The sequence below is a fragment of the Polyodon spathula genome, chromosome 27, assembly GCF_017654505.1.
Source record: "Polyodon spathula isolate WHYD16114869_AA chromosome 27, ASM1765450v1, whole genome shotgun sequence".
Taxonomy (NCBI): Eukaryota; Metazoa; Chordata; class Actinopteri; order Acipenseriformes; family Polyodontidae; genus Polyodon; species Polyodon spathula.
Genome location: NC_054560.1, coordinates 5,688,231 through 5,700,552, shown reverse-complemented (window position 1 = coordinate 5,700,552; position 12,322 = coordinate 5,688,231). Strand labels below are relative to the sequence as shown.

At 39.3% G+C, this 12,322-nt stretch overlaps 1 protein-coding gene across 5 annotated transcripts in view; it reads left to right on the top strand.

Moving 5' to 3' along the window:
- nfic (nuclear factor I/C) overlaps positions 1–12,322 on the top strand; it is an 86,026-nt gene that overhangs the window by 2,530 nt on the left and 71,174 nt on the right. For 2 of the 5 annotated variants that reach the window (XM_041231251.1, XM_041231248.1), the window contains exon 1: positions 936–1,269. The exons of 1 other annotated variant lie outside the window; for it this stretch is intronic. In XM_041231251.1, the coding sequence (XP_041087185.1) occupies positions 1,240–1,269 (30 nt within the window). In that variant the 5' untranslated portion in view covers positions 936–1,239. Of the gene's footprint in view, positions 1–933; positions 1,270–12,322 lie in introns of those variants that run through there. 2 more of the 5 variants (XM_041231247.1, XM_041231250.1) reach the window with 2 other exon arrangements.

The window sequence follows — 12,322 nt, the reverse complement described above, 5'->3', positions numbered from 1 at the left end:
ACCCTCTTGCGGTCGTAATTTTCAGAAATCTTTACTGTGCTTTTTTTAGCACTAGAAACAAAGTTAAGAGATTACTCTACAACAGGTTGAAAACTGAAATTGAAATAAATGCAGGAAATCGTTACGGATTTTGATTCCCATGGGCAAATACAATTAAAATAAAAAATACTGTTAGAATTCTGGAACTTTTCTTAAAGCTGTATTGTAAACTAATTATAAGGCCATAGCTATACTTTCTGGGCGACTTCGCATGAGTAAGAGGGAGTACAGATTTATATATTTTAAAACTGATTTTTTTTCGGAGGTCGTATTGATTAAGGCTTTGGTGGATGTACTCAGCTATTTTGGTATTCCAAACCAAGGCAGGTCTTGCAAAGGGGGCTATCAGTTCTGTAGGCAACTTTTATTTTTAAAAGCGTCTTGAATATATATATATAATGCAAGGGCTCAGACTGAAAACCTTCTGACAAAAGAGAACATTGTCGATTTAAAGAGAGAGGCCGGCGTTCAAGCTGTGCAGATATAGTGTATGATGAAACGCGTTGCCTTTTATTAAGGGAGGTTTTTGTTTTCCATGCTCAATCAAAAAGTCAGCTAACCAGCTTAAACTCGCGTCCCCACCATAGCTGTTGTTATTCGATTTGCCGATTACATGCTTTTATTATTATTAGCGTGTTTTTTTTCTTCTTTCCTTTCTAAATAAACGTGGCTCTGCTTAGATTGGAATTTTGATAAGGCGACGCGGAGTCGCTCGATGCAGCCTGCGCTTTCGATATCAATTAACTTTCTGACAGTTGCATGAGAACGGTAATCCGTTAGGATCTATCCCCTGCCTTCTGGTAGATGTCCCGATCGATAAAGCAGAGGCTCTTAATTAAATGCACATTAAACGAAGTATTAAATGCTAGTCGTCCTGCTGTGTGAAACAGGGATACTGCATCTTTAAGTCGGATGTAGCCCCTTTTCTTTTTTTTGGGATGGGCTATTCTCATAACGTCACATCATTCCTCCCTCTTTCATTTTCTCGTTCTTTAATTCTTTCTCTCCCCCATTTACTAAATGGAACGGCTTTTTAAGCCCTCCACGTCTGTGTGCTTTCTCTGATTTTCAGCTGTTTTTTTTTTTATCTGTGTATTTTGCGGATCTGACTTTTAAAAGACGGAGCAAAATGACTCAGTAACATTTTTCTTTTTTTCGTGTTGTGACTATTTGTCAAATTCTAATTCGTTTCACAGAACCATGATGTATTCTCCTCTCTGCCTAACTCAGGTAAAAAAAAAACAACTTTTTTTTTTTTTTTTTTTTTTTTTTTTTTTTTTAATGCGTTTTCTATTGTGTAATCGTGATGCTCCTTGTTAAAAATGTAAATATGTCTACAGTTGAAAAAAGGGCGGGATGTTTGTTGGCAAGTCTCCTTGAGGAGCCTCTCCACATTGCTGTGCTGTGATCTGGCAACTTTGCAAACTTTTCTTCTTGTAAATTTGTTTTTTTTTATGTCTGCTTTTTTTTTTTCAACATCGATTTAATGTCAAAGCTCCTATACTCGCTGCTGCTGTTCTTAATTTGGCCACTTCGGTGCACACGTAGTGTTAGCGTTATTGCAATAATATGGACCTTATTAGTATTCAAATGAAACCCATACCTTTAACCCTATTACGTTTGAAGCAAGGTGTTTTCAGTACAACATTTGGTATTATAAAGTAAGCCACAGGTTTGTTTTATACTAGTTCAGAGTGTGGCGTGAGTGTTACTGGGGATTCGCTAACTTTCATGAAAACCAACCAGTTCTACCATTAGCAAAACCAGAAATCCAGAATTGTACCTTTGGCGTTGTTCTGTATATATATATATATATATATATATATATATATATATATATATATATATATATATATATATATATAGACCGAGACAATTACTTGGTTCTTGTCACTTGCCAATCTTGGGAAGCGGTCAGCTCCGAAAGTCTTTTTCTGCTTGCTTTTGATGTCGACTCTCATTTTGATACGTTGCCCAACACGCTGCGGTTGAAAGTCCAGTGCATTAGGGAATGCGCATTAATTTGCCCGGTCACCCAGTTTTGAAATATATTCTTGTTTTCGTACGGAATATATCACATTCGCAGAGAGCGATATAACAGATCTTATCACCATTCCATAAAAATGCAGCTATACTTTGAGAGTTGAGTTTATTTTAACGCGAGAAAAAGGGGAGCTGTCTGTTGTGTTATAGTTACAGTTGTTTGACACTTTAGGGGGGGGGGGGTAATAAGTTTGGGAAAGCGCCTTTTTGGATGTCATTCTGCCCATACAGAAATAATTCTAACTGAGGTTTATCAGCGATTATACAGCAGCCCGACATCAGTATTTGTCTTTTACCTCAGAGCTCTAATTGGCACATTTATAGTATTATTTACTCTGGATAGGTTGCATAATAAATAAATAATAGAAATCAGCATTGATTTGTTGATTCTTTTGCATTGCCCTGTATACTAGGTTTGTGTGCACGCAAATACCCGAGTCCCGTTGTGTTGTTTTTTGTGTTACTATGAGGTAGTGGTTGATAATTTAAAGCAATCGTGGTGGGACAAACTTTTCCTGTTATTAAAATATATGTTATTATATCCATATGTAAATGCTGCATTCCACACAGAGTTGAGTAGAGGTCTCTATGCCGCTAGGTTCCCCCACTCAATGGAACAGCACGGGAGAGTCAGTCCACCACATCGTGCGGTGTTTATTCCACCTTGGTTAGCATTGACAATAACACTGTGCAATTTTAGCCTGAAAGAATTTGCACAATTGAGATCCTTGCACTAATTCTTGTAGTTAACCACTTGACCTGGTTTTCATTTGTCTGAAGCCACACAACGCTTTTTTTCAATTGATCTCGAATTGGAATCCAGTGGTAATTTAACCTGTGTGGTTTGAGGCCATGATAATTGACCCCGTAAATATACAACAAACCCACCCATTACCACAGAGCGTGTGAAGGGAATGTACCTTATTGCACAGGAGCGGGCAGCACAAAAATATGCGTGATCAATACCCAACGAGAACGAGTATAGTCGTTCAAGCCAGTCTGAAGATATTTACAAAAAACGAATTGTCCAGCAAGCTGCGTGCTGTGCAGCATGGTGATGCTAATGATCTTTGGTACATGCAAACAACCTTTGAAATCCGATATATTGAACTGCAATTGAGTAGCATTCATTCAGGATAATATAGGCAATCAGAAACTGACAGGGCATAGACACTAGCGTATGATTTATCTATCTATCGATACAGCGAATAAGAAAAGTAATTAACTCAAAACTCACTATTATATATGTTATATATAATATATAATAGCTGGTATCAGTTCTCGAAAACAAATTCTGGTTCTATTCCCTTCCCAGGACTTTTTTTACATTTGTTCTACGGCCTAATTTTCTTGGTAATTTATACAGCAATTGCATTTTAAACGACCGTGTTGCTGGAATGTGCAAGTGCGGTAGCGTTTTGTACAACAACACACACACACACACACACACACACACACACACACACACACACACACACACACACACACACACACACACACACACACACACACACACACACACACCCACACACACACACACACACACACACACACACACACACACACACACACACACACACACACACACACACACAGACTGCATTGTATAAAGTCAATCAAAGGCGCAGCATGCTTTGTAACACCAGCGCTGTTCTGTTGTGAGGATGGGGCATGCTGTACTCAAAGGATTGTTGTATGCAATGCAATATATGTATGCCTGTGCGTATGTATGTGTGTATGTATGGATTGTATGTATGTATGTATGTATGTATGTATGTATGAGTGTAGAATATGTATTTACATACACACACTCACGAAATATATTTTATAGTTATGATATGTATAACATACATATATTATTACATGATACTATCAAAACCGGTTTGTTACTATAATCGTTATGTTTATATAGTATATATATATATATATATATATATATATATATATATATATATATATATATATATATATATAAATTATGTTTATATATATTGTTCATATTGGGGATACAGTATAAGCATTATAAAAAGACGAGAGGGTTGCAGGAAACTGAAATATTGTTTATGGCCAAATCCACATATTATACAAAAAAAAAAGTAGTAGATTAATTTTTTTTTATCATATGGTATATTCATATATAATACATTTCTCTTAATTCATCGTCCCGCGACAACATATTCGGATATAGCAGTGGAACAGTCACAGCAGTTGTTGTCCTTGTGTGTTGCGCTGAAACCCTTCCCTTTGTTTTGTGATAGGGAAACGGCAGGAAATCGATTTGCTTTTTAAAAATAGTTTCATCAATGTAAAAATGATATTACTACAGATTTTTGGTACAGTGTTCCCAAAGCACCGATTATTGGCAGGTATTACCAGTCCAGTATCTCATTAAGAAATTAGTTGTTGATTGCACCTTTGACAGATAGCTACAGTTCAAAAACTGCAGCATTGAATTCACTGCCCTTTGTTTTACTTTTAAAGGACTTGGCTAAGCATTTCCCATAGTATAAAGCAGTAGAAGTAATAGGGGCTTGCTGGAAAGGTGCATTCAGGCAACAGTGGCAGAAGCCAGTCTGTCATTCTGTAAAGCTGCTCCCCTTATACCAGCAGGGTGTTCCCCAGCATCAGAGATGTTTCTAATAACCAGTCACTGTAACTAATGCAGATCATTGTTAATCTGTACAAAAATCAGCTTGGTTCTGAGCGGGCAACTTAAAAAAACAAAAAAAAACAAAAAAAAAAAAAAAAACAAAATTGGGTAGAAAGGCCACAACACCCCCTTCTGGAGACGATGAGTTTCGCACACACTGCACACTGCAGGGCTGTCTAAAACCTACAGCCAAAGACGACGAAAGGGAAATCTGCAGATAAAAAAAAAATAATAATAATAAGTATTTTTCACCTGGCAAACACAACTCTGTGACAGGAGTGCCGAGGCATTTGTAATGGTGACAGTTTATAATAATTGCATCTCTGTTTTCGCCTCAAAAGTAGGACAGGTTTGTGTAGGCATGTTTTCTTTGCAGAGGGTAATCAATGTATTGATCAGTTTACCAGGCGAAGCTGCGGGAAAGTAATGATGCCATCTCTGGGATGATGGGGTGCTAACAAGGGCCTGATTCGTACCGGTATATTGGTTCAGCTCTCTTCTGTAATGGCACTCGTTTTTCTTAAAGGAATGCAGCTATTTAACGGGGAACTGCTTGCCCCAGAATTCAGTTAGAATCCTTATATCCTAAGGATAAACACGCCTGAAAAAAAGACACCTGATGTTTACTGTCATGTAAGCACGAGAATGGCACAATACAACGCAGCTATCAAACAGACACGCGTCCTCAAGGCTGAACGTTTGCCTGGCAGTGTCTTCAAAGGTTTGCATTCGGGTTTTGATCGAGCGTTTTGAAAGTTCTGGATGATGCAGTCACTGTATTATTTGGTCCTTTTTAAAAGGAAAGGGTAGCTAGCATTTATGAAGGTCAGACGTCATTTAAAGGTCAAAACAGTTTATTTCGTATTCGTTTATTTGACGAACGCCGTTATCTATTTATTTGTTCTTATTGTATTTATTTAGTCATTTCTTGCTGGTTTTGTTGCATGCAAATAGCTTTTTCAGAAAATGTTCTTTTTCGTTTTTTTTGTTTTGTTTTGTTCTTTGCACCGAACATTTTGTAAAGTAGCATGAAGGTTCATACATGCTGCATTGTTAAGAAGCAGGGGGTTTGTAATTTTGGTGAGGGGCAGATTGAATCGACCATTTTTAGTTCAGGCAATTCGTGGGTCTGTCTGTATCTCGATCAAAGGCAAGAGCAGTCACCCCTCCCCTCTCCCTGCTTCAAGCACAAACACAGTGTCTGCTCAGATTATATGAGGGAGGGAGACATATCACGACCATCGGGTCCATGCAAATCAATGCTTTACTTCCAAGAGATTTTCCCGTAAAGAAAAAAAACAAACAGATTGATTTAAAAAAAAAAAAAACACATCAAAGAAGCTGTCAGACGCATTATTTTGATATATATTTTCCAGTTGCAATATTTTAGATGTAGAAAAGCTTAACTAGGTCCTCTGTAAAAGTTCCAGCCCTTTATGTGCACTATTTCATGACAACATCCCCACTGGTTTGCCTTTGACACTCTTAATAAACATCTTGGGGACACCTTGATGTAGTGACCCATTTCACTCAGATCTAAATTCATGCTCTGAACAGTGTCTGGAGTTATATTAGTATATTGGACTCCATTCCTGGACGTGGCTACCCCTCCAGTAGCAATAATTACTTATTTCTTAATTACAAACGCACAATAGGGACTTGTCTGATGAGTTGCCAATATTTCTTATCACATGTTTGGCATTATAACAAACAGGGCCCAGTCCATATTAAGAACTGTTTGGGAATGTTGTTAAGGACTATTCAGGAATGTTTTTAAGGTCTGTTTAGGAATGTTTTTAAGGACTGTTAGGGAATTTTGTTAAGGACTGTTCAGGAATGTTTTTATGGACTGTTCAGGAATGTTGTTAAGGACTGGGAAGGTTTTTTAAGGACTGTTTGGGAAGGTTTTTGAGGACTGTTCGATAATGTTGTTAAGGACTGTTTGGGGATGTTTCTAAGGACTGTTCAGGAATGTTTTTGAATACTGTTAGGGAATGTTGTTAAGGACTGTTAGGAATGTTGTTAAGGACTGTTCGGGAATGTTTTTAAAGACTGTTCAGGAATGTTTTTTAAGGACTGTTAGGGAATGTTGTTAAGGACTGTTCAGGAATGTGTTTTAAGGACTGTTCAGGAATGTTGTTAAGGACTGTTTTGGAAGGTTTTTTAAGGACTGTTTGGGAAGGTTTTTGAGGACTGTTCGATAATGTTGTTAAGGACTGTTTGGGGATGTTTCTAAGGACTGTTCAGAAATGTTTTTGAGGACTGTTAGGGAATGTTGTTAAGGACTGTTCGGGAATGTTGTTAAGGACTTTTTAGGAATGTTTTTATGGACTAATTTCTTGCAGAATAAGCATTCTGTTAGAGTACTTTTAAAAATGGAAACACAGTTCTAAACCTAAAACAGTTGAAAAAGCTGTTTTGCAAACTTCTAATGATTCAAACCAGGCTTTAAAAAAACCTTCCATAACAAAACCTTGTTTATTATCAAAGGGGGAGACACATTGATAAAGACGCTATATATCCCTGTATATTTCATAAGATCGAGTTATGAAATGAAGAACTACATTTATCAAAGCTGCCCTTAAACCTGCCTTTTTAAATCGTGTGCTGAAAGCTTTGTTACAGGAATCTTTTCCTTTTGCAGTCTGCAAATTGTACCTTTGGAGTAAAAAAAGCCTGGTCAATTTCAATGCCTACAAGATTACACTTGGTACAAGCAACTCAGTCTGTTTAGAAGTGTATTGATTTTATTACAGGGCCATTTTTTTTCTGGTGGTGTTAGTTCTGATTCCCGTACGGAATGCTGTGTGCATCCCTCTAACGGAACATTCTTTCTGGCTGTGGTGCAAACCTGCTTGAGTTTCTCTTTTACTGCGTGCATTGCCTGCACTGCCTTGGCACGCACTTAATGGAATCTGTTTTTCATCGGCTATCTCTCCTGTTACAGTAATTACCAATTTCCTAATTACAGAGGAGCAGCACTGACCTCATTTTTACTTCCATCTTCAGACACGTTTCCTACATTTCTAATACTTCATCCAAATTGAAATTCCATCCAGAGATTCCATTCAGGCATTTTCTTAAAGGGAGTGGTGGGGGTGGGGTGCTTTATTAGTCTGCTGGCTGTAGGTAAGGGCTAGGTGGTCAAATTGGCAGTGGGTTCAAATCCAATCTCATAGTGCAGCACAGGGAAAACACCACAATGGAATCTTTTGTTAATTGAATCAACTGGATACTAATAAAAAAGAATGCTGTTCATCTGCTTTGTGTGATCAAGCTGAAGGCATGTATGCAGGATCGTGTTTAGAGGTTTTCTCTGGAAGATGTTGGGTCAGATAGAGGTGAAATCAACACGCTCCTAACTGAATAGCGCACAGTCATTGATGCATTGGAAACAGTTTAATTTTCAAACAGACTCTTGGTAACATGGCAAGTATTGAGTATTAAAAAGCGAGAAGACATGTCATAGGCCAGAAAAGCACGTGTTACTGGGCAGCTGCATGAGCCTCCCAATGGGGCAATTCCTTGATTAGTAAATGTTTATAGAGGCAAAGCTGTCGGGAAAAACCAAGCGGCACCATCATTTCGACCGCTGCTGGAGTTTAGGAGGTAGACCAGGGATGATCTAGGCGTGGAGACTGAGGAGACGGAGTAACAGCAGGGAGGAGAGCAGCGCGGGGAAGCTGTCTGTGGCAGTGCTGTATCGGCCCAGTGGATGATCACTGGATTTCAGTCACCAGGGCCACACAATGTAATAATGTTTTAACTGGCTCAGCACTCAATGACCTTGAGAGCGGTTCACTTCTAATTTCATTGATTTAATTTAGCAGGATACCCTTGAGATTGCTGATATAATTTTTCAACAAGCATAATTAGCAACAGCCATTTACAGCAGTCAACACGCACAGGTCAGACAAGAGACACAGCTCACTACACACAACGCGGAGCTCAGAAACCACGGACACAGCCCTCTGTTTATCACGAGAGCAAACACCTGAGTTCCGATTATCAAATTGCAGCTTTTTCGAAAAATTGCTAAGTGACCTACTTACGCCTCAGTTCCACATTAGCTGTACAATTATACAGAAGCAGACCCCCTTTTGCAGTGGGATGCTGTCTCTTAACTCTCTGAGGGGAAACCAGCCACCTGAAGCGCCCAGGATTTTGGAGTCCTGTTCCTTACCAGTGTGCGTACTGATTGTGTGTTTAGGAGTAGAGTAGCGTATGCAGTTCATGCTCCCTCCTGCAACACTGCTGGTGCTGTGCTTGGGTTATTGGCTGCTTCTTACCGGAGGTCTTGCCAGATCTTGATACACGATGCCCGTAACAGAAATTCCCTTTCTTGGCTGATTTGTCACCCATGATTTGGGAATAAAAATATGAATTTACAGTGGAAAATATATATATAGTGCTGCGATATGGACAACACAGGATAGAGCAAAGGTAAAGCAATGCTTTTCCTGTACAGCAAGTATCTTTTTGGAGAACACCTTAACTTGAGTGAAGACGGCTGCAGAAATACACCGCCACTCGATTTAACAGACCAAAAAAGATAGCATTGAAAGTGACCAGGGATGCTTTGAAATGAAATCTCCCTGGTTAGAGACACTGAGCGCTGAGAACCTGGCAGTGCACATAAGAGGCACACCCATACACTTTTCAAACTGGTACCACAAGGGAAATTTTACGAAATGATCTGCGGCTACAAGGATAGGATTATTTGTTAAACAAATTAATTTGCATAGAAGAAATGCAGGAACGTGAATTGCTGCATTTCCTCAGATCAGCGGAGTGGAAATGTACTGACTTTGATTGCTAGGTCAGGCTGCCAGGTCAGTCCAGGATATACTGAGCTATCTCTTAATGGCAAAGTTTAGACCAGGTGTTTTTATATACAAGATAGAACCCCAAATGACTGGCAATGCAGACTGTTTATGACATCAAACTAGTAAGTAAAACTGTAGTTTAGGGATCCAGCATGTGCTTGTGTCCCATGCTTTCTCGACCAGCAGCTGAAAAACTGGTTCATGCTTTTGTTTTCTCCCTGCTCGCTGGGGTGTCTAATAGCATCCTCACTAAAATTCAATTTGTTCAAAATTCTGCAGCCAGAATTTTTTCTCGGTCCTGCTCAAGAGATCACATCACTCCTGTCTTGGAAGCCTTGCACTGGCTGCCTATCAGGTTTAGAACTGATTTTAAAATTTTAATGCTGACATGTAAGGCTCTTCATAGGCTAGCTCTGTTAGATGTTTTATCTTTTTATACTCCCACTCGCAACCCCCGCTCTGCTGATCTCAGACTGCTGTGTGTCCCACCTGCTCGCCCGCGCTCTATGGGCGGCGGGGCCTTCTGTTGCTGTGCCCCCAAATTCTGGAACTCTATTCCACTAGAGATCAGGGACTCAGCTTCTTTAAGTGTTTTTAAAGTTAATTTAAAGACTTACTTTTTTTTGAAAGGTTTTTCTATGATTTTTATGCTTGTTTTATCTCCTTGTGTTTCTTTTATGCATAATCTGTTTATTTATTGCAGTACAATTAATTGTGAAGCGCTCTGAGATGACTGCTTTTAAGGGCGCTATACAAAATAAAGTTTATTATTATTATTATTATTATTATTATTATTATTATTATTATTATTATTATTATCCATGCTAAGTAATTATATATGATCTAGAAAGATGTTATTTATTTTGTTAATAACAGTTGGATATTATGATTGGGGTCCTCATTCAAAAACGAGGACCCCTATGTGCCTCCATCCGTCTGCCTTAATTTGTGTACCAATCATCACCAAGCGTTTATCATACCCTCATAACCACTCAGCTTTGAATTGCTGTATTTCTGTACAGTTCAGGCACTGTTCAGTTATAGAGGGCAGGTTTCTTCCCTGCAAGGACAAAATTACAAGGGCCTCAGTATACTGCTTAAAGCAGGAGCAGTTCCATTATCGCCTTGAGTACCGTCATTATCGATTGTTTGTGTAACTTTTTATACTCGTTTCAGAAATCCTGCCTGTAAACTAAACTAACATTCTTGAGTTGGAAATGAAAATCTGGCTGGGGTGGTGCAAACGATTACGTGGCTCGTACTGTTGTTGCAAAACCACTGTCAAATAGCTCAGCGTGAACTAAAATCTATAAAGTGTTGCTGGAAAAAGCGAGTGCTGTGGATTATGCACTGGCTGCAGTACCAGCATACTAGATGGAGCTGCTTCTTTCATAGAATGCTGTTCAGTCTGCTGGTACTGCAAAGTGCCAATTGCAAAGATTAGGAAACAATAACTCTCAGTCTGCATTCTGTACGGAAAAGCTAGCAATTTGTACAAGTCTGTCCTCTCAACTGTACCGTGTTAACAAAACAACTGTATAAACACAGGCCACAAACTGAACATTTTTCATCGAGACTAAAAGATACTGTAGCCCGCAGGTTTAGTTGTGTGCTTGAGTGCAAAACCAGTGTTGTAACCTTCGTCTTTATTTAGGATGAGATTAGAAATATGAATCGGCTGCTCTTTAGAGGCTTTTAAAAAAAGTACCAAATAGCAAAACCCTGTAATAAATGTGTGCTGTGATTTCACACTGCCAGCTCCTGTTAATGTCCTCCTCTTCTGGGCATTGCCATGCTTCAGCCGTGCTTGTACTGCAGTATTAGTTACTGTACTTCTCAGTGTGGTACCATGCTTGCTTGTGCATTGCCCTGATCCCATAATGTTTTACCACACTTTGATAGGCTTTCTACCATTTCATATACTGCTGTCAGTCTATATAATGGGATAATCTATTACTTGCCAAGAGTGTTTTATTGGTATTGCCCCACCCTTTGGGATATAAGGTTTCCTCATAGGATTATTAACATTAGTGCTAATAAACATGCTCTGTGCCAGTTGTCTTGTTATATAACCCGAGGGGACAAGTGGGCGGAAGCTGATTGCCGTTTCTTTTAATCCTCAATCTTGACATCTTTAGTGCGCTGACAAAGCTGTCGTCTTCAGTGGATTGTGCTGCAGACTTTGAAGTGTCTGACCTGCTCTTAGTTTTCTCAAAAGCAATTATTTCGTAGCACGCTCTGCACAGCTCCGTGTGTTCATTGCGCTCAGGCTTCGTGAAAATCAGATAAATGCTTCTTGGTAACGGCTCAGCTGATTCTACGCTTACGTTTCCGTCCATCACTTGGGTTGTCTTGAAAGCAGTTTCGAATGAGACTCGTTCATTTCCATCAGCAGCAGATCGGGGCTCAGTCCCAGTTCGGATTGCGGGCTGGCACTGTGGGCTCTCACTGGTGGTGGGAGTGACCTAATGAGCATCCAATCAAAAGGACTGCAGATGGAGCCGGATCAGCCCCAGTCTGATATTGGACTGAGCTGAGATTTGCAGTACAGGTTACATGGTGTAGATGGGAATATGACTTCATTCACCGAGCTCAGACAATGTATACACAGATTTCCCATCACGTATTCCTGAGCATTGTCATGTTTCACTTGACTTGCTTACTGTAAATGTTTATTTATTGATCCGCTCTTCTTCATTGACTTCTGTTGTTGCCTTCAACCAGATGGGTGTCATTTTAATAGCAGTCAGCTTATTTGTTTTAC